This window comes from Myzus persicae, unplaced genomic scaffold, assembly GCF_001856785.1.
Source record: "Myzus persicae strain clone G006 unplaced genomic scaffold, MPER_G0061.0, whole genome shotgun sequence".
Classification (NCBI taxonomy): Eukaryota; Metazoa; Arthropoda; class Insecta; order Hemiptera; family Aphididae; genus Myzus; species Myzus persicae.
This window is the reverse complement of record NW_019104044.1, coordinates 1,266,964-1,292,334: the sequence shown is the minus strand read 5'-3', so window position 1 is coordinate 1,292,334 and position 25,371 is coordinate 1,266,964. Positions and strand designations below refer to the sequence as shown.

General features: G+C 27.0%; 1 protein-coding gene across 1 annotated transcript in view; it reads left to right on the top strand.

Moving 5' to 3' along the window:
- LOC111037959 (probable G-protein coupled receptor CG31760) overlaps nt 1–25,371 on the top strand; it is a 110,098-nt gene that overhangs the window by 61,477 nt on the left and 23,250 nt on the right. Inside the window, exons 4-5 of the mRNA XM_022320837.1 lie at nt 9,490–9,613; nt 21,254–21,409. Coding sequence (XP_022176529.1) covers nt 9,490–9,613; nt 21,254–21,409 — 280 coding nt within the window. The remainder of the gene's footprint in view (nt 1–9,489; nt 9,614–21,253; nt 21,410–25,371) is intronic.

Sequence of the window (25,371 nt, the reverse complement as noted above, 5' to 3'; positions counted from 1 at the left end):
AAAAAAAAAAAAAAAACCAATCATTCAACCTATAATTTGAAATTGGTTTTGTCTGTTAAGTTCTTCGTATTATTCATGTGAGATAACAGATCAAACTTTTTAATTCTATACTCTATACATCCTAAAGTCTAGAATTTAAGAGTCATAAAGGCTAAGTAAACTATTACACTTTTATTACACGAAAAATCATTTTTATTCATTGGATTTACAAATTACTATTTTCCTAAAATAAAATAAATGTTTTTGTTGATAATATGTTAATTTTATATTCGTTTACTACTTTATTTTGTATGAACTATTTAATTGCTATTTTAATTATGCATATCTGATATATCTGTTATAAGTGTTAGGGAACAAATTACGAAAAATATTTTCTTCTGATGTTATTACGATTTCAAAGTATTCTTTCATTAATACCTGATATATAAAACATAATTTAAATTTGAAATTGATTGATAGTAAATAATGAACGAAAAATAAGTATTTAGGGAACAGTGCCGAGATTTAAGCAATAGAGCAATAAATATAATTTTGGAATTTTTTTCGTACCATTATTTTGGTCATTATTATGATACTCGTATTATATTATTTATATGTCAGATAATAATATTTGAAAGAACAAGGAAATCGTGTTTAATGATCAAAAACGTTTTCTTGGCATTATTCTTAAACCATTATAAAGCTATATAGAACTGTTTTGGTGGTAGTATGTGGTTGGTCATAGTAGGCATAATAATTACGTTATCATCGATTGTAAATCTCAGTAGAAAAAAGTGATAAAAAAATATAATTGACTCATTAAAGTTATTTTATTTTATTTCAGTTTTTATGATATAGAAACTTTAGTATTTTTGATTTTGAAATCAAGAGCATTAAAATATATCTTCAATTAAGATAACGTTAACAATAATATCCAGTTAAGCATTTTTCATACAGCTGCAATACAATTATCATTACTATATAAGTATGTAAAGCAATAATTCCCAAAATGGGTGCCATTAAATTTTAGATGTTTGCCATATTTGAGTACCAAAATATTTATTTTTGGAAAATAAACAATATTCTAAAGTGTGTCCTGGGCCATGTCCTATGATAACTAATAAATAATAAGTAATAAGAAGTAATAATAATAATAAAGTGCTGTGATGGAAAAAGATTTTGGGAACCATTGGTTTCAAACAATATGAAAAATATAAATATAAATTTCGAGAAATAGATTTGTCAAATGTCACCATAATAATATAAGAAGCCGTGTCTTCGGTACAGTTAAAGGAATCGCAAAAGTAATATTATTTCAAACAACTTTTTTAGTAATTAATATGATCATAAGTACGATCGATTATCTTTTACAATAAAATTATATTGCATTCTTAGCAATAACTCTGCACTACCAGTGATTTAAAGTAGTGCAGTTCGTAGAATTAGTAGCCCAGAACAGTATATCAAAAAGTCAATCTTTATGTTTAAAGTAATAGACTGATGATTAGTTTTAAGGTAATTTAACTTCTATAAAATGAGTACAATTATTATAAAACAGCAATAATGCCATAACCTATTGCGAAATCCTAAATACAATATTAATTATGGGTAACAAATGTACAATACTATAGCTTGGGACATAATTGTTAACTGCAATGTTGATTTAATATCAAGACAATTTAATGTATAAAGTTTCCAGCACTGAATTTTATAGATTGATTTGATAGTCAAAACATAATGCTTACGGGTGTAATTTACAAAAAAAAACATTTGATTTTTTTTTAAGTACCTATCTACTTTACCATGACTCTATTTCAGTTGAGATAAAAAATAATGTAACAAAGTATATTATAGAGGTATATAATACAATTACAATTATTTTGATACGAATTTTAAAAAAACTGGTGATAATCTTAAATTATTATTTTTTAAATTAAAGGGAAAATGTATACATTTTTTAATACTATAGAATTTCCGGATTATACCGTGGAACGATAATTATTTTGAATATTTGAATCATAAATAATATTGTTCCATTTTGCGATAATGACATAATCATTTTATTAAAACAGAAATTATATCCATCTTCTATGACATTGTCATACAATTCTTATCTTTTTAAAGATTACTAGTCCTCACTAAGACAACTAGGTAGTGTTAACCTAATCTTACCTAACCTAACCCAACCTGACTCCCTGCGTTATGTTAAAAAAGTATAATTTTGATCAAGTATTAACAGCGTTAGATTCACACATTAGTTAGCTTGAGGTGTTCTTTTCAAATAACGGAAATTGCATGTTAGTTAAATAATTGGGCGTCGAGTTGTGAGTCCTAGTCCCACAAAATTGAAAACCTTTCGACAGCCGTCAAAGGAGACTATACGTTATATTTTTTTATGCTTATAATATTTGTTTTAAAATATAAAATTTTTATATTAAAAAGATTAAACTCTTTAAACAGTTTTTCTGTTAAATATCTAAGGTAGGTATTTTTTAATTGCGACCCTGATATGTGTGTTTATTAACTGTTGACAGATCTGTAGTTGATGGACACCCTGGGATAGGCTCTACCCTAACCTGTTATACTTAAATTGCATTTTTATAACAATTAATTCGTTATGAACACGATGGTCAAATCTAATAATGCAATGTAAGTTTTATTATTTTCTATCTAAAATTATTTGTATGTGCTATAATTATATGATATAGGTATAGGTACTATTATTATAGTGAGTCATTTTTTTCGTTACATCTAATAAAATATATATCACATTTACGTCCTTAATTCTGTATTTTCTTTCTAATTGAATATCTATTATATTGATAGGCATTTAAAGTAATATTTTTTCAATGTTGGTTTTTTAAAGAAATTTTAAAATATAAGAACTTAGTATCGTTGTACATTTCAAATGTATTATTAGTTATAAGTCATATTTTTTTGACATTTTCATGAATTAGCTTAATTGGTCAATAAATGTAATACAAATGTCATATTATTTACTCTTTTTCTTACTTCTAAATGATTCGAAAGCAGTGTCCATACCATATGATCAATTATAACATTTTATTTGTTTTCTATTACCTTAAGCACTTTGATTGTGTTGGTGTGTACTAAGATAAATAATTAAGATTATGTATAAAATCCACAATTGCTGTGAAAAAATATATTTAATTTAGCCCAGCAAATTGTTTTTCTTGATTTATTGATTAGCTGGTGGCCGAAATGGCAAAATCTTGACCACTTTGAAAATATCTATTCAGAGTGCTTATCGAAAAGTAATTATGTAAATTGGTTTGATTGATAAACTAAAAACATATAATATTATATAAAAGTAAAAAAAGTGGACAAACGGGCACCACTCTGCTGTACAATAGTTGTCTAGCATGTCATTGTAATGTATGTGGTATATTTTGATTCAATGATAAATGGTTGAAAAGAATTCTGAGTGGAGACGCCGTGTTATCCCAGCGTCCCAGCATACACTTATAAATAATCACATTTAATAATTAAAAACAAAAATAATAAAAATTGAAAAAGTCTCATGGATATAAATAGCGTAACTTTTTGGTAAACTTTTTTTGTTGTTTAAGGTAGAATAATTTGTTGAGAATCTTCTATTCAAATTTATAATGTTAGCAAAGAAAATAAAAACTTTTATACATTTCTAACTGAAAAATAATTTACAAAATTAGAAAAATATCTCATGGTTATAAAATATAGCACAAAAGGAGTCAAAATAAGTATTTTAAAAGTTTGAAATTCAAGTTGTATAATCCTTTATATCTACCTACGCCAAAGTTCATTTTTCGATATCATTTGATAGATTTTTACCTGAACTAATAAAAAAAATATTGAACGTATTTGAAAGCCATTGTCGATCGTCGCAGATATTTATATGTTTATCATTTATGTTCATATTTTTAATATCATTTAAAAAATAATTATTTGTTTTAGAAGCTTTAAAAATTGTTTGGAATTTATTTTTATATGTAGAAACAAGCTGAGCGTTACATTATTCGGATGATAACTAACTTTTATAAGCTCCTATTTGCTATGTACATAACAAAGTTTAAGCGTTGTTAGCAGAGAGAAGGTGACACTTACACAATCACACAGCATGTGAAATTACACTCCGCAGTTCATTGGATATTTAAAAAGTACACACTTGGGAATCTGTGGAGTTTGGCATTTTGTGAACTAGAAAAAAAGTCATGGCACAAAAAAGACCCCGTCAAACTGCCCCACTGGTGCATGTTCATACTGTTAAAGAACTTATTTACTTGTGTTCGGCCATATAGCTTAGGGCCAGTTGTCTTTGAAGGTTTTTTTTCTCTATTCACTATTGTGAGCGGCCCATTCGGTCGTGTTAGATCAGTGGCTTATAAAGGGGGAACGGTAGATTAGAACTGTGAGGCAGTGAACTTGATTTGTTCGGTAGGGAGGGGGGGGGGTAGGTTCACTAATAAGTACTATGTTGAGCAATGTACAATAACTTATATTCTATTGTTTTCAAATTGTTTATGTTTATTATGTTTTGGCGATTGTACGTGCACATTATATTTTATTATACTTTGTTATCTTAATTAACTATTAGTTGTAACTTGTAACTTGTACTAAATATTATTTTATTATCTGAAGTACACCATTTGATACAACCAGATCATGTTGTATTGGTTTTCGTAAGCGCTGTTACTATTTTCAATTTAATTAAATAATATTCAAACTTTGTCCAATTGATAGAATTTACAGACTGTTAACCACCATGTATGATCTATTCACCCTGTATGGGCCTGAAATGTATATTCTTCGAAAATTTTTTTGACTTTTTTTCTAATAGTTTTTAGACGTAAACGAGGAGTTATTTGAGGAGTGCTAGTGGTCAAGTTTTTGAAAACAGAGTTAACCTATCTTCTGGTATGCCTTACACGGTCGGCCATGTGACGTTGCTAGAAGAGTATAATATTGCCTCTCCCTGAATTACCCCGACATAACACTATGATTTACATAACCCCAGTTGGTCGCTTTCAGGACACTCAGTGCTCGGCGGGCTTGTAATCGATTTATACGAGGAAGAATGTCAAATAATGTGTTTTCCCGACTTTTCCAGTTAATTCCTGATACCCCGTGTTGTTTATCTATATCAAACCAAGACTTCTTCAATCCACTCTTTTAATATCCTGTTTTTCGAATTTTACACATTAAGTACTCATAATAACATACTATAATACCAATGATGTACCAGCTGGTACCATGTGACCATGGAAAACATTTTTTGATTGATAGGATTAGATATATCAGGTTGATACAACGCAATACAACTAGTGCACAGTGAATTTTACAATATACTACCTAGATCGCATAAGCAATATTGTTTATCAACTTGTAGCTATTTTATTTGTCTACTCAGCTTATAGAGAAATAAGAAACACAGTCGATGGCTAACATGGGAGTGACAATACTACACGGCAGGTATACAGATGGGTGACTGAATAAGGATGACAAACGGGTGTTACCTGACTGCAGCCGACCAAAACTTGTAACCGCCGACTGTGGTCCTTATTTTGAACAGAGTATAGAGATAAGCTGACAATGTTTACATTACCCTTGCATTATACACTATGTCCGGATAATTTAAGGCAATTTTGATTTTAACCAATTGTAAAGGACCGTGCACTTTGCATCGGGCATTTATTACATTGGCCGGTTGGCTTATTTAGCAATAAAAATATATATTTTGTATGTTTATAAATATAAAGATCTTATGAGATCGGATTTAAAAGATGAACACATAATTTCTCTATTGATTTTAGTTATTTTGTTGTAACATAAAATATTCTAATTGTGAGGACTTCAAACTTTTCCACAAAATATTAAAAATTTTACATATCATTAATTTCTATGCACAATTCAATTTTAAAAATATTTAGTATTAACTTGTACTACAGATATATATACACCATTTTATGATACATCGGGTTTGACTCATAATTTTTTAACAATAATAATATATTTATTATAATATAACAATAATTATTATTTAAAATTATGTTTGTAAGTTAAACGTAACGCCTTACTTAGAGTTATATAAATTATGTATTAAATATCCTTAAGAATAGCGACTTACATTCCGTTTTCATTCAGAATCGTTTTTTATGTGCAATGATTTATCATTGTATTCAAATTAAGCACATCAATAAGTCATTAAAGTGACCTACTCAGGGAAGAAGTACACTCAAAACTTACTATACTATACAACGGAGAAACTTCCCTGGTTTTTTAAAAAAATGTTTAGCTCTCAATTTCAATCAATAATCAAAAAACTTTAAAACAATATCCTTCATTGTGCAAATGCTAATGAAAACAATGACGGTAATAATCATAAAATTAACTTTCAACTCCCATTAATTACGCTTAAATTTCCGATCTTTGTTTTCAAATAAAACCAATTACTATCATATTAAAACATATATTGTAAAAGTTGACTAGTCTCAATAACAATATCTACTAAATACTTGAAATTTTAAAAACATTAAAAAGCCATGTATATAATTTTTTTTTTTTATCATGGTACAAAATACGGGAGGTACATAAATATATTATTTAGAAAGAACAATTTTGAATATTAAACGATCAAAATAAATATAACTGATCTAATAACTAATTTATATTGTTTTAAATTAGTTTATGTCATAATAAATCAATAAATAGTAATTTAAGTAAAAGAAAAAATGAGATATAACTTTTAACACTATATTTTCGGATATTATAATATTCATGGAACGTTTTTCTTTGAGCTCAATTAGTTTTAACTATTATTGATACGGCCTGATTTTCATAGCGATAAGGTTTATGTAGAATCGTTTTTCTGTCAATACTATTTCTTTGTAAAGGTCTTGGCAATGCAAAATGATTATGCCGAAATAATTATGGAAAGTTGGCAGTGATTAGGATAACCCGATTAAACAACAGTTGTTAAAACTTCGGAAGTCAATTGCGCTCGAGTTTCCCTTGTTGTCAAATAGCAAGACTCGTAGACGTATTGCCATCAAACCAACTGATAACGTAGAACTTTTGGGATTTTCCAACTCTGCCTTCATTGTCCATTGAAGCTTACGCTGCAGTAGTACATATACTTCAACGTAAATCATAATTTTCTTCCTGTCACCCTTTCACAGTTTCACCGTGAGACTGCTCAATCTGAAGATCTCTATCCTCTTAAAATCGGACAGACTAATGAATCGTTAACCATCCCACGTTTATCACTATGTGTACATACTACTATAATTGGCACAAAGGGTGCCTGCTTCAAGTGCGAGACGTTTACAACTAGCAGCAATGTCATAAGGCTTACGCAGGGGTGGTTGCCACGCTTGCACACAAAAAACATATAATTTTATAGATACAATATGGATTATACAACAGCTGCTTACTGTTAATACCCGAAAATAGTTAACTTGGATCCGGCATGAGCAAGGGGAGGACGGATGAGATAGGAGTAGGACTCGAGCGCACTAACGTTCTTCACGTGTATGTAAATTAAATGATAAAAATATCACATTTAGATGTAGTTTAAATTATAACAACAACAAAGCATCGACACACATGCACGCGACTTAACTTATATTAAATCTGTTCTCCACCCCCTCCCCCCCTCTCCGCCACGCTAATTACATGTATTTGTACCCCGTAATCAAATCAATTATGTTTCACTCCCGTATTGACTGTTTCATTTTGCTGAAATTACGAGATCAAAGTTACGTTTCCACCTTAAGTAGCCTAGAAAATTATTGAATTATGATGTTGGAATATTAGGGTGAATATATTACAATTACATACGGACCCACGAAGTGCAAGATAATTTCTGGTCGTATGAAGTCCCATTTCGCTGAAACGGTTATTAATTTATACGTAAGATCTTTAAACTCCAAGACACTGGAAACTTATCAGGTTAAAGCAAATGTACGTACCTTAATAACAGACGTCCGAGTATTTGACATTGTATTTCAACGTATATGAATAAAAATAATATGTTCATCGCTTATATTTCTCTATGTAACATAATTTTAACATTCGAATAAGATAATTGTGCTTCAAAACAATTTTTTTTTAAATATCAAATATATTTGTATTGAAAAAGTGTGGAATATTGAGGCATAGACTACATGTAAAATAATAATATATTAAGTGAACGTAATTTTTAAAGAAATAATAATAATAAGTTGATGTCAACTATATAATAAATGTGTAATTTTCAATGGGATTGATTTAATTTAGTTTTATGAATAATTTATATTAAATGCTGGTGCTGTTAATGTTTTATTAAGATATTAAAATAAAATGTCAAAAAAAAAAAAATTAATTTATCCTTGGACATTTATGACTGTCTTTTCAGTCCTTCTCTGGATTTCTAAATTCATTGAAATAGAAATTAAATGTCAAATTTAAGAATATTATCAAAAGTTTATTATTAAAGAGTGTAACATAATATGCGTTTTTTTCAACGGTCTGTTATCGTCTTTTGGTGCAGTAAAAATGCTTTGATTATGAATTTTGAGGATAAAATTAAATTTTAACTAGTTGGTATGTAGAGTGAAAATTCCCAGTTATATTAAAATAAAACCCAGAAAAACAAAAAAATAAAATAAACAAAAAATAAAAAACAGGAATTTTCATAGCAATAAACCAGAATTTTTTCATAACAACATTCGGTTCATTAAATTAATTGTATTTGTTGTGCGATGTTGACGAATAGTACGAATAAATTTTACAATTATATTATAAAACTCATATACTAAAAAAGTCAGTAGAACATTTAGTTGTCCAAAAAGTTTTCTTAAAAGTTTCAACAGCCAATTTTAATACTTGCACACTAATTTAGATGGTTGAAATATAAATATAAATGCAGTAGTTCCAAGTGGAAACCATGAAAATATATGCTAAAAATCAAGAGGCAATTATACAAAAATAATAAATTTATATTTCATTTAAAATTCAATCAATCTTGAATTAAAATGATTAAAATATTTCGGGAAATTGAATTCACAATTGATTATAAATTATAGTAAGAATAGTATTATAATAATTAAAATAATTTTTTTGGTTTTTTTTATTTTGTTTACAAGTTTAACTTTTTGGCTTTATTCTACACAACAGTTAACGATTTTTAACTTCAATTCCTTTTTTTTTTAGTAATTATTTTAATGAATGAATTTAAATCAGTGCATATGATATTGGCTAATGGTTATTTAATAACAAAATAATAATTTTTTTTTGTTCGTACACTATAATAGTATTAACTTTTAATTTAAACGTGTTATTTTTAAAATGGTTTAATTCAAATTATTAAACATTTATTACAGAATAGTGTGGTATTTAAGGGCATTTATTATACTCTTCAAATAAACTCAATTATGTTCTCATAAATATATTTAACCGACTCATATATTCTAAATAATATTAGAAATAGGTATATTATTTGTATTCATACATTCCTATATTTACTTTTTTTAGAGGTACCAGTGGAATCGATATTGATTTGAGAAGGGTTGACATTGATCAGTGTCCTTTGCCACCAGGAAGTAATCATTTTAACATATTTGCATCATCCGACAAGTGTAAAAAACAAACTACTTACGTAAGTTAATATATTATATTATTGCAATACTAGTTTAATATCTCATTTGATTTAGTTTTTTTTATGAAATATTTCATGTAATTAATAAAACACTCTAATGTAGGCAACGTATTTTTTTAGAGCGAAGAGATTTTCTAGAATTTTTCTATTGTTAATTAGATTGCTTTTTTTGAACATTGAAAATATACATGGAGTATTCTGAAACCGTAGCTTTTCGAATGTAATCATTATTATAATAATTCAAAAACTAATTTAATTAAACATGCTTGTGTTCAATTGTTTTTGAAATATTATCCACTTCTAGAGATTGATGTATACCTATTAATTATTAGTCAAACCTCTAATCACTATTAATTATTCAATTTAAAATTGCATTTTTAATTATAATTTCATATTCTGAAACGGAATACATATCTAAAAACGTATTTATATAAATAAGTCAAATGTATTAAAATGACACATTTTTTGTCGTACTCTTCTTATTTTACGAATAAAGTTAACTTACAACCACTATGTTATTGGTTGTGCAGTGTACACTTGTATTTGAGAGGTTGCATCGGAATGCATCTATATGTAAGGGTTAGGTTAGAATAAACCAGCTATTAAAATAATTACTTCCCCTACACATAATCTCATAAAATAACACAGTCGAATTCAAATAGTCTTTATTTCTAAAAACAGATATTTTCACTTGGTATTCCAATGAAAATGAATATTTAAGTCTTAACACTCTTAACTAGTTCAAAACCAGAACTATACAATTACTGCCCCACCTAGTTACCATCTAGTTACGTTTGTGATCATAATAGTTGCACTCAACTCCATAGGGTTAATTACTTGAAAGATTACTGACCTACAATCTCAAATAATGTTTCTGTCCTCTAAGAAATTCCATGTGATCAACCGAGATGACTTAAACTGAACTGGTTCAGTGAACTATACTTTCACCTTGGAAATAAATTATTCGCCCCCGTGAGAACTATGAGAACTTTAATCTCTAAATTAATTAGTATGGTTCTATACATTTTATATTAAAGTTACCTCAAATGTACTTATTATTTAACGTAAATGTACAGATTGATATGAACCCTTGATTTAAGAAACAATAACAAATAAGTATAAAGTAGTAAAACACAATATGAGTATCTGTTTTAATTTAATTTCCCGTTTACTGCCTTACTGGTCAACTGCGATTCCTTCCATAGATCTCCATTTTAATTATAGGTGAGTAAGTATTTATTTTTATTTCGTTATCTAAGTAAAATAATTATAATTATGCGTACCTATAACTTGTGAATAGTATTTTCTTTGAATTTTATGTTACATAACAAGAAGTCTCTATAGTTGGTATTTTATAAGTTCGATGTGTATGTAAAACAAAAAACTTTATCAGCTTATCCTAAACTGTAGGAATGACTAATATATAGAACTTACTGCGTTAAATGTATTATGTACTTCTAAAATTTGACTGGTTGTCCTATTTTTTAAAAATTTGATACTTATATTGTGTATTCAGCATTAATAATTATTATTCTATGACCTACATTTAATAATTATTGAATAAAGTTTATTTTATTAAGAAAATAATATAATTTAGAGAGGACTAAAAAAACTAAATAAAGAATTTCACATTTAAGTTTTTTTTTTTAAATTTAAATTTATAATGTAGTAAACTAGCTTTTTATGTCCATACAGCTAATAATTTAGAATATATTTTATAATCTGAACAAATAATATGCCAATACCCTTGCGTCTAATGTGCTTTGTAAAGTAATCCATATTTAATATTACATATTATAATAATGCCTTTAAGTAACTGACAATGCAAGTTACACTTCTCTTAATAGAATAATTATCAAAACTATAAAGAAATTCAGAATTGATTTGTCAGCTCACCAAACTCCTATTAACCGTTTAGTTCTTTCTTCAAAACCTATTATAGACCATAGCTATAATAGCCATATGTGTTCATTATGTTATATAACTATTATTAAATTATTGTATTAATTATTCTATTATTTTTAAACGTTGAAAATATTAATTTATTGGGTTATGACCTTTTAAAATTTAAATAAAGAAACATTGGTGACGTAAATTTGTTTTATTTTAAAACGAGAAACATAAATTTAATTCAATGCTTTTAAAACTTTTGTTGTATCAAATATTATATACAAATAAATATATGACATATTATCTAAGCAACTTTTAATTTATTTTTATGCTTACATATTGAAGTACAATTTAACTTTTTGATTTCGAACTGGATAAAATATTTTATAGTTCACCTTAAAAAGTATTTTCAAACTCGACATTTGAACTTATGTACTTATTTGTTCGTTTCATTTTTTAATTTTAATTTTAAAAAGTTACCTTATGTATATATTGATTTTTTTTTTACAAAATGTATTTTTCTGTTTGTTTCTCCAGGTCTCAAAATTAAATAACAATTTTTAATTTAATGTGGTTTCAACTAACCTCACAATTAATATTCCTCCCACTAGTCTAACTTACTTTGAATTTAATCAAGATTGTGACAATTATTAGTTAGTTTAATACGTCATTCAATTTAAGTACCTACTACCTATATTATATTCACCCAGAGTAAAAAAAAATTGATCCCAATTACTGTTATTGTACCATTGTACCAATAACCAATTTTATTGTTTCCTAAATAGCTATGATTAAGACTATATTTTACAAGTATACTTATAATTAATTTTATGTTTTATAATAATCACTCTTAGACTAATTTATCATTATGTTTTGTGTAATTATTAAAAAAGTTAAGTTCATGATTCAATCCAATTAAACACATAAATAATACTATTCATTGTATATCCGTTATAAATAGGTAGTGAATTTATAACAAGTAATAATTTGTCGGTTAAATGGCTATTTGCTGTAAACGACATTTTTGATACCTTTCTGGAGAAAAAAAAAAGGTTTTTCGCATGAATTTTTATGTTGAAAATTGTACGGCTTTTGTAGTTTTATAGATAGCTCTTCAATTTTTTAAATATATGGATTATATTAATGTCTATGTTAAACACAATTTCATAGAGCAGTTTATGTTTTTTTTATTTGTATAATCAATTGCCTCTATTCTAGCTGGTGTCTCTCAAGGTACTGTTTCTTCTTCCATCCTATATAACGTATATACTCAGCTCAACAACAAACAACCTTGTATACTTTAGGAGCTGAATTTGAAGATGACAAAATTATATGTACTTCGCAAAATTATCTATACACTGATAAACTACACTTACGAAACCACCTAAACAATCTATCTTCCTGGTAAACTAAATTTAAAGTTAAAGTTAACAATGAAAAATTATTACACATTTCTATTTCTTTAAGACAAGGTGAAATACCTTCAGTCAACCTTAATGACAAAACAACACCAAAAGTCTCCAACTTCCGTTACTTAAGCCTAACTCTAGACAAACGTCTCACCTGGACGGAACATATGAAAATTAAACGTACCACTCTAAAGCTCAGAAGAAAATCACTGCATTATTTGTTAGGTTACCACTCCAAACTCAATCTCAATGTAGACTTACTTATCAAATTTAAACAGAATTCAAAGATTATAATAGATCACCTTGAGCATGACAACGAAGGCCGCTTTATACGAATCGAACCACACACTTCGCGCTGACTTACACGTCTATCTCAGAAATGTAATCAATTATTTATTAGATACATAAAAGTCATTGTTCAAGAATTAGAAATCATCTCAATCCATTAATTGTAGAGACTGGTACCGAATTGGTCCCGAAAGATATGTTTTATTGAGAAACGCTGAATCCATGGGTAGAACACGATTCAGTATGGTCTTTATCAGAGCAAATTTAATAAAATTCGATTCACACGATTCCGTGCGTTTTATAGCCAAGATTTTAGTGCAAATGACTTAAGACTTTGAGATAAGCACTCATGAAGCATGTAGAGAGGTGTTAGTACATCGAGGATTTTCCATAGAACAAATAATGCAATATTTCATAGTCCACGCCCTTCTATTCATTTGGTTATATCAGTTCTGAAGAAAACAAAATAAGAAACATGCACAAAAATAAGGGAAGCACCTAAAGGACGTTTCCATCAAATGATCTTAAACGACAAACATTTGGATCACACAATCGACGAATATAACGAATATTTAATTCATAAAAATATAATAAAAGATTTGTCAAGTATATTTTGTAATAAGTACCAAGGTATCAAATGATAATAATTATTTTTAAACAAATGTATAAGTACATACTATTTTGTGCAATTTATACAATTAAATTGACACATTTTAAACTTTTTAATTTTTTTTTATAACGTTATTATTTAAGATAATTAAACGAATTTATAATAATAAATAATAAACGGCAATATTACACAAAAAATCGTATTTAATCGTGTTGTTTTGGGGGTCTTTTGACAAACCATTGTTTTGTTCAAAGTCGTACGAAATCGTGTTCCCAAAAATTTAAAACTTGCGAAATCGTGATTTACCGGATTTGGTTCACGTTTAAAAATGGTATTTTATCTAGTTGGGCCGAATTGGCTCCTGTTTTAATCACGCGCATTTTACTTTTCAATTATAGAGTCTTAGGACTGTCAAATTTAAAGTAGGCTTGGTTAAAAATGTGTGGTTATGTGAGTTAAATAAATAAAATAAAATATATACAATTTAAAATCGTTGATTTGGGAGTCAACCAGTCATCACTTAGGTATACAAAATAAAAATAATAAAATATAACATGTTACATTTTTAATTGTTGATTTGCAAATTTGAATAAAACATTTTTTTTTCAAATATTTAGTTCGCGTAAGTTTCTCATTAGCGTACTCAGTCATACAGTTTTCCAACTATTGGTTATTTCTTACCTGTTTTCTGTTATGTTTCCTTACATTTTTACTTCTAAATTTAATATAAAGTCAATATAACAATTTATTATCATTTTATTGTATCTATATAATAGAGTGTAAGTACATTTATATTTTAAAGTATCTAATTTATATTTTATACCAATTATACATACATAATATGATTTATTATTGAAAAATACTACTTATAAATGAAAATTGTAACTATTTGACTTCACCAAAAACAAGGACCAACATTCGGCTCGACTTGAGAAAATACCTTTTTCTAACGGGAACCAATTCGGCCAAATGGGAACCAATTATGTTACTCGAATTTCAGCACTTGACTCAGACTCAATACCTAGAAATCCTCGAAGGAGGCTTAAGATGGTGTCGTGACCTAAATTCTAAAATAAAATAAAAAAACGAATTAATTACGTATAGTAAATTTAAATCAATATTAAGTGTAGCCACTGGGTTACTCCTTTTATCAAGTAACTCGTGCCAAGTATTTTACTATAGCATATATTCTTATCGTAAAATTAGTTTACAGATTGTTTATTCAGGTATTGATTAAAAAAAAATATGTACTTAATAAATATGCAATGGGTGACGAAATAAATGTATGTAAGCGACAATATAAAAAATATTATGGAGCTAACAATTATTGCCTCGCTTACTACTCACTAGATTGATACAATTGGAGTCTACATCAAAATATTTCGTGACACACACTTAATTTTTTTCCGACCCTTTGTTTGAGCACAAAGTTTGATCATTGATAACATGTTATGGAACAATGGTATCACTAAATGAAATCTAAGTGTCCATTCGGTAGAGCGTCGTCTACAACACAATATATCTATAGTGTCGCCTAATACAAAAGTGTCTTTGAAACAAAAAAACCTTTTAGCCAATGAATTATGTACCTATGGTTTATTATTTTTTCACTATTTGATAAAATCGTTGAACTTTTAAGTAACACCCTTGTAGATAGGAAATAGTTACTTTTTCGAGTTCCCTAACTGAATGTGGTCAGAATAGTTTTTCCAAAATAAAGATTTATAGTAGTATCGATGTCAATAGGAATAATTCACAATCATCTTGTGCTGATTGTGAAATAAAAGAAATTGAAGAAGTATACATATTATCAAACATCGTGTAATAAAAACTTTAATTCACCTTTTTTTTTTTATATGTAATTTATGTAACAAGGAGACAATACTCTGAATTATTATTTTTGTGTGAAACTTCTTCAGATAGAAATACATTAAACAAATTTCTTATGTACCAAATTACTTTGAAAATCAGAGATCTTATCTTCATAATACACTTTTTTATAAACGAAAAAATATAGAAAAACATCAAATATTTTTATGATATTTCACTAAGCGTTATTCTGATTGAATTACGCTTGCTATGGTTTTTTAATGCATTAAAGCACATATTATTACTATATCATTGTATTTAAATATAAAGTCACTATCACTATTATATTACGAAAATCAAATTATTTCAACACCAGCACATGGTTCTGAAGCCTGATCACGTTTTGGGTGCCTAAACATAATATAGTACGTGTAGACAACACCTTATACCCCCGTTGTGTCCGTTTGTTAATTACTAGTGAATAGTGGGATTGTTGGTTTTAATTTTAGTGTTCATGATTCAAAAACAATAAACTAAAAATACACTCGACTCAAATCTGACTGATATAAACAATATTTTAATACTACAGTTGAACAAACAACTAGTTTAATAACGGAAATAGAATTCAATGTGATTTCATAAAATTTGTTTTTTATAGTCATCATTAAAATATCATACTATGAGTATTTGATATAGATTCATACTATAGCGAATATTAAAAATTAGATGTATAAATATATGAATGTTGTTAAATTTTGTGGGGGATTGTAGTTTATTGCATTGTATAATATTAAAATACACTTAAAAGCCGGGAACTTAAGACGCTCGAAAAGTGATGTTTCTTAACTTGTTTATGTCTTCGACTAACTTATTATCAGTCTCGTCATATTAAATCAAATGCATTTTTTTTACTGCTGTATAAGAAAATAATATTTAATACAAAAATATGAGTATATATAATTTTTAATTATTTGTATTGACTCTTGGGTTCAGTTCATGATATTTTTTTACAATCATTAATATATTTTCAATTTCAGTAGTAAGAGTAGTATTTAATAACAAGAATAATATTAGGTATACACATAATGTTATATTACTATTCGATAAAGATAATTTTAGAAATTATCACGTTTGTTGTTGGTTGCATCATCTTATGATTCTAGTATTTATCGATGATCTTAATTTTAAAATCATTATCATTGATATTATATTCTTTAATGAAAGTCACATTTGTGAATCATAAGATCATATTGGTCTTATTGACTTAATACCAACTAAAAACAATGGATGATTATGGTTAACACTGAGTATTTGTTAATATGGTCTGTACTAATTTATAACAGTATTTTGTAAATTATTAAACAAAATACGTTTTATTATTTACGATTATTTAATAATTATTAGGTATACTTTTAACATGCTTATCGCCGAAATTAAAATAAAATATAGTATAATAACCTAATGGACCTAATGTGCATTTTTCGTGTTTATGGGTTAAACGTCGTACACTTAAAATATTACTATTGTTAGAAATGACCAACTATGCTTTGCGACTACACATGCTTTTAACGAAAAGCGGGAGCACTAAATAATAATACTATGGTTGGTTGTGTGGTGTGTGTGTGTGTGTGTGTGTCCTTAGACGTTTACGATTTCTTATTTTTCTGCGTGTTTACTGGCTCAGTTTCATATAGTCGTTCTTCGTCATTTCACCATTTTGCGTTTGCACTTATTAGTAGAAAAATGATAGATAACTAACGATTTGTTTGCTAATGTTATGCTTTTATTATCCAAAAAGGTTCTGAATTCAATAGTGGTAAGAACTGTTGAGATTCTCGAATTTCTTTTGAAAAATGTTATAGGACATTAGTTAGACCTTTTAAACATGTTGTATTTACCCACATGCCAAATGATGTTTTTTTTTTAAATCCATCTTTTATTCACCTTTTTATAAATTGTAGTCACTTATTTTCTCAAAATATTTTCAAATGCAATTATGAACATTCAAAAATCACAAATACTATAATTTAATATGTAAAGTAGATAGTTAAACAAAAAAAAGTTAAAATTTCTGAAAAAAATTTACTTTTACATTGATTCTTATGGTAAAAATAGCAAAAAGTCCAATGGTATCATTATTTTCATCGAAAAATAAATAATTGTATATGCAAAATTTGTTTTAAATTCCTTTTTTTTATGAAAATCTATTTCCATAAATTATTATTTTTTAAATGTGTTATTTCAATCAAGTTGTTTCAGAACAGGCTATGCCATGTTAATGGTATGATATGTGTGTTTACATTATTTCATAAGGTACTTTATGTCCACGCAACTGCTACATACGATAAATATAGCATTTTCCAAAACAAAATATAAATAATAACAATAAAAAAATGATATAATCAAACATTTCAATATTAGTTTTTATTTGATAAATAAAAAATGTACAAATAAATCTTATCAATCAAGTGGTGGAACCAATTGTTTCATATTTAAGGAAGTTTCGTCGTATCTAGAAGTAGTTTTCACGTGTTTGCCTGATAATCTTTGTTAGATTATTTACTAGATATTTGAGTTGCATTATTTTACATAACGTGTGATAGTAAGATTATTGAGAACACGTCGAAGTCACTATAACTTAATTATGTTTAAAAATTATAGCATATTATACACTCATTAGTCATTATAAATAGTGTAATTTATTTTTATTTAATGAATATTAAATGATTATATAATTTCTTAAATACTTACGAAAATTAGTCACTCTTATTGTATATATTTAATTTTACACTTCAAAATTGCCTAAAGAAGTGTTAATTTCTACTTTTGCATCCTTCTAGGAGGTGAACGTTGTACTTACTACTTAAAATAATGTTTGTATGTTCTTGCCAACCTTCTTAAACTAAAATTTGCTTGAAATAGTGATGTTATACAACTAGTATCTATCCGAAGTATAATAATTGGTATTTAAATAAAATGAAATAGATAAATTGAGTTAGATTTATGAATAAATAAATAATAATGAACATATTTCAATTTAAATTTCACTCTATAATACTCACATTTAGATAGAATATATTAATTATATATATTGAGTGTTATCTGTTGAAGTTACTTTCAAAACACTTCTATTGAAATACCATATAACACTTAACTAAATAAAACCTTTAATAAACCATTAAATAATATTATAGGTGATCAAAATACCAAATTGACACAAGTTTTCATCGTTTAATTAAATAGTACAATATCTTAGGAAAAAAGAAAATATAGTATTACACAGCCACATAATATAGCATAGCATCACATAGTATCATGATGTTCACAAAGAAGACGTTTCAGTTCATGGAAAATACGTGACAAATCAGTTTTAGGTTTTAATAATACAGAACAAAAAGGATTTCCTTACATAAAAGGGTTAGGTATAGACAGTTGGTATAACACCACATTGTAGTATTGTACTGATACACCTGTTTGAATAGACACTTTTAACAGGAACTCTAATAATACATTATTTGATGAAATTTAGAAGTCATACCAAGAATAAGTTATATAAAACCATCCAAATAAAATGGTGAAGCTAGTTTATTAAAATATTTCTGTATGCCCAAAGATGCAAGACGATTTTATGATGACATGATCCATGATCCATTCAAAATATTATTCTCGATGTTGAAGACCAAAAAGTTTCAGCTTGTTATGATAAAGATACGTGTTAACATGTTATTATTTATTTTTCAATTATTTTTGAATAATAACAGCAGTATAACACCCAAGTTATGGAAATACTGTTCTGTTTATGGAATAATAAAAAAAATATTATGATAGATAACATAACATGAACATTGAACCTACATGTATGTGTAGGATGTAAATATATATATATATATTTTTTTTTTTATATATAATTGGAGTGTTAACATTTTTTAATAATTATTTTTGTATTGAAAATTTTTTAAATCGTGGTTTTTTAAATTTTTGTTGCTGGAAAAATATATATTGTATTTCAATTGGTATACTTTCAGAGATTTTACCTATATGTTATGATAAAAATTCTATTAAGCTCTCCGAAATTTCTTACTTGCAACTACATTTTCCTCATAATGTACTACTTCTTAAAATGGATGTCTCTTTAATGAAATCTAGAAATAAAAAAAGGGTGGTAAAACTTTCATAAAATTGACAAGACTTACATTTTTGCAGTGCTAATTGGTTTAATTGCACTTGTCTTTTTCTATAGAAAAAGTGTTATAAAATTATTATCTTCTTTCTATGGATCTCAGAAAAAAAAATGGGTTTCCAGTACAATTTAATTTTTGATCTAAGTACGTTTTTCAAAAGAAAATATAATTATTTATAGACCTAACCTAACCCATAATACCATTTTTTGCTTCTAAGTTGTTTTCTTGATTACTGTCAAGATACCTTGCCATAACGCTTTCTATTAACACACTGGGAGACACCATTTTTATTTTTTTGGCTCCTTTATTTATTCGAGAATTTCCCAAGACTAATTGAAATTAATTTGTTTAACTGGATTAGGTGATTTAATCTCAGTTCATTATTTTGTATCAAATATATCTTCGTCAACGACAGCATAAATTGGAATTTGGTTAATTAAGACTACAAATATTTTTTGGACACATCAAAGATTTCTTGGTGATAATTTAAATTCGGGTGTCACTGTGGGGTACGTGGGTCATCCTATATAATTATTAGTGACTCATTGATTCTTGACTAAATATAGCCTATATTGAAATGGACTGCGACAGCGTTGAGGGTATTAAGTTCGATACCGGTACCTTTTATTAAGTGTTACCGACAGTTATTTGATATAACTATATTACTATTACAAAAGAACGTAACCGTAAGTAAATAAGACGTAAGGTTTATTTGAACGATAGTAATGTACAACCAAAGAAGAAACACGTTTTAAGATTGTCAATAGATCAGAGCTAGCTGATTCTCATGATGTAAAATAAAATAAAAAATTGAAAATACGTAAATAGTTATATATAGCAAAAATATAACGGTGAGTAATAATAGGTAATAGATAATAGATACCCATTGCAGGTAGTGCGGACAATTCATGATTGAATCTATGGTCAAATTCCATATTTCTAAATAAAAGCGTTAAAAATGTAATTTGCTTGAAAATTTTTTTTCGAAATACCATGAATGCTTTTTAATAATTTAATTTCATACCACATATAAGCAACACAGCAAAACAATACTTAAATATAACTGCCTAATATTTACCAGTTTAATACCGACGAGAAATGCATATCTATAGATAACTTCCTACCTACTATCTGCGATATCCCATTAGTGGACTTTAAACACAGCCATAACAATGAAAGCAATAAAAACATATAAAAACACCTCATATTTTTCAAATAAATTAAAATTATTTAACTTTTTACATTAATTACTAATTATTGTTTTTTATTAAAACAACAAATAGTTATGTTAGTACATATAGTTTATTGTACTATTAATTAAAAAATAGTATTCCATTACCTGCTTTAAAAAAAAAGTTAAAGGTAATTGATTACGGCTAGAACACTTTGTATTAATAGTGACGTGTACCTTAAAATTATTTCATAGAAATTGTTTTTGTCCTTTTTTTTTTAGTGTGTTGCTGTTTCGGGTTTGGGGTTTCGGAGAGGGAGTTACAAGTGTATGTGCCGTCGAGGTTATTACTTCCCCGCTCCCAAATACGTAGGGCATCCAGGACACAGGTATTTCAACGGAGTCATTATTGAAGAGGAATACGAAAAACTTATGCAGGTACGTGTTGACTATTATTCGCTTAAATATTGCGTGTGTACACACACTATATATTATGTAATATAATAAAGCATGTCGTATGTTTATGTCATATCTATTTTAAACTCTAATATGTTTCACGACATGAATGAACTTCATTTTTTCACACATCACGTAATTACATGTAATATGGATAACTCTTCACGAAACTGCAGACGCGGATATTAACTATTTAGTAGAATGGGATATAATATGTTCCGTAGGTAACCTCTGTATAGGTACATATTATAACGAAACAACGATACGTATTAAAAAAAAAAAAACATATTCAATGATATTAGAACTATAATAATCTCTAATACTTTTCAACTAAAAAGTAAAAACTATTTTTTTTTTAAGGCAATTTATACATTCTAGTTAATTATTTTTAAGTGAATATACGATATTAATACATATAGTTCAATAAAGATAATATGGAAAAACAAAAATAGACATATTATAATTATAATTGCCTAACTATAAAACGCAATTTATCAACTCGTTTTATTAATATAAAAAAAATATACCCATCATATTTTAAATAACTTAAAACGGAAAATTGAACTATTTGTTTGTGTAATGCAGTTAAATTGTTGCAACGAGCAGTATCAATATTCAAAAATTAGTGTAGTGATTCCCCGGTGCAAAACGCTATTTTGTTTTATTAATATTGAGAAATTTGATTTGGGCTCTAAGAAAAGCAATGTTCAATATTTATTCAAAACCAAACAATCAAGAAATTAACTGACCAAACACACGTGTTGCTCAGTGTTTTTATACTCAATAAAATAACATAGTCTGCAGCTGGAACCGCAAAATCTTTAAAGTTATGAATTTAATACAATTATCATTGCCATAAGTACTACTGAAAACAACGGACGGACATTTCCTCAAACGCCTCAAATAACACTGAAACAAATGACTTATGACGTTTCGAAACAATGCATCAAAGAAATCGTTAAAAATAAATGGCAACACATTTAGAATAAACAAAGTACCGGGCTGAATTAAATTAAAAGAATAACATAACGCCCTAACCCCATTTTCAAACTGACGGAAAAAAACTGAACTTAATGAGGCTACGCATAGGACACACCAGAATCATTCACGGACACTCATTTTTGCCAAACCACCCAAACCTTTGGAACCGAACTTTCCGTACTCACACATTATTTCTACTCTTTAAAATACGCTCGAGATCAGATCAAGTACAGAGTACCCTACAACACCCTTGCACCATATTTGTACTTAATTTTCATGTATAATCGATTTTCTTAAGCATTCTAATTTACATAACCTTACTTAAAATAACATAAATGTTATGCTCCATATGTCTAGCTTACACACACCATATTACTATGAGTAAAAATTACTACAATAATATCATGAGCAATGCATTTGTAAGATAATACGCTGTCAGAATTGTTTTTCGCTTGAAATGATTTATAATTGGATTACAATTTAACACATCAAATTGTCACTTACTTTCCCCCTTTTATTATTTAAATTTATAAATTTCGTTTTATAGTTCTGCAATAATTTTAATGCTTATACTTGTTTTCATACAATAGCATTAATGGATTTTATTTATTTATAACTTATAGCCATCATGTTGATTGACTTAATAATATACTACTATATTTATGTGTCGGTGCTTTGAAAAATCATAAATATATTCTGTAATCATATGTTTATGTGCGAAAAACAAAATAGTGTTCGTGAAATGGATGTGACTTCTATCCTTTTCACAGGACGAATCAGAACATCAAATGGATGTGACATAAACAAATTATTTAAAACATTTTTTGATTAAGTTATATAAATACCTTGACAAGATGGACGTTGGTACAATGCAATTGTCAAAACAGCCTAACTAAAACAATCTTAGTTTCAAATTTTCAAATCAGATAAATGTAACATAATATGTTTACTTGATTAGGATATTATATTATGTACAATTGAAATAATTGAAGTACATATTTTTCTTTCAGACAAAGATTGTTAAAAATATTTCAAAAACCTGACAAGATTCAAGAGTGTTTTTTTTTATTTTTTTTATATTATTTCAAAGTTGTACTTAAACTTTTATTACGTATTTTTTTTTACAGTACATAAATTATCTGTCCCTTTTTAAAATAGATTCTAATGCAAGAAGTTTAACGTGTATTTTCAAATTAAGTTATAAATAGAATTTAATATTCCATTAACTTATATAATCCTTTATCGTAATTTGTTTGTCTTTTTATAGAAACTGCAGTAGCTGAAAAATAAAATAATTGTTCAACAGTAAATTTTTATTTATACTTCAATTTCCGTTGATTGTTACGACAAAGTAATAATATTATGCAATAGTCAATTGAACGTTGCATTCAATTTTTCAAATATATCTATAGGTATATATATATATTATATTTATTAATCATATTGTTACTCATCAATATTATTCTAAACATTAGGGATTTTTTTTCTTTCATTTCTTTATAATTTTTATCTATGATAATTACATACATTTCAAAATATGAAACAAAATACTTCATTATAAACTCATTTTTTTGAATTTAAAAAACCTTTGTTAATCTCGGTAAATCATCTTATACAAGTTAATTTTAACTATCTAAAAAGATTTGAAGTTTGACGTAGGTTTTGAATAAATTTAAACTTTAGGTTAAAAATACGCATGCAATTGTACAATATTCTGATATTTTGTTTCTATAGTAAATTACCAATAATACTGTTAATTGTTATTAGTTATTATAAGTTCTTTTAATGAACAAATATTATCAATTATCTTTTTTTTTTTTTTTTAAAATGTATTATTGCTTCTTTCTAATACAATAGTGATTGACGAATCTTCATATAGTTAATCCTTAATGGTTCTATTTTTAAAAAATTACAAATAACTATGTTAATAAATTATAAAATAATTAGTTGTGGCATAATGCAATCTTGTAGATAGCCATAGATAGTATTTTATCATGAACATTCTAGTCATGCTGATTGTTTTCTTCATGTTGCTCTATAAAATTAAATAGTCAAATGAAACATAGAAGTCAAAATATTCGAACACTTTTGAACTGAAAACTACATACTTAATGTTTGACATTTTTCATGTAATGTAAGAGTAGTGACATTTTAAATAAAATCTGATGAAGTTAAAAAGTATGATCTAAAAATAAATATAACTCACGTATATTATTAATAATCAGTCATCAAGCCGATGTACTTTTAACTGAATAAAATTGCAAATTACTTTTTTATTCAAATCTGGTTACGAAATAAAAATGATAAGTCATAATGATAATAGAGAGAAAAGTATATACAAAAACATGGTCACATGAAGAGGAATCATTCACAGAACACCAGAAAAAACATTTAAATTCGAAAATTTTCCATTGTTTTTTATTATATAATATTTTACTCATAATTTTCGATAATCAAATGTCTTCTATAAATCCAATCGAGTAATTGTTTGAATATTCTGTTTTTTATTTTCTCCAACCCAACAAAATTAACACAAACAGCATTTATCTGAACGCTTTGTCCTGGCTGACGTAGATCCGGGAAGTGCTATGTTTTAAACAATACATTTTGTATTTCGAAACGTTAACAAAATTGTCAACTGGGTGTGATTTCCGTAGAACATAATAATAATATATTTAAAACGAAAACGAATTCGAGCCCGCTGGAGATAATAATAACGCTATATTATATTATTATTATTTAAAATGTTCAATGAAATTTATTCTCACAATATCATACTGGAAGACAAATACAACGAGTGATGTACATATTTTATGTTTTTGTTTTCGGCGCCTTTGCAGTGTTATTATTCGTCTGACTTTATTGCGGTATAGGCGTAGGTACGGCACAACAACAACAGTTGCAGTCGTATTCTCGACGTTACCCACTCATCGGTGCTCAGATTAAAAGTGTACTGTTTTTGT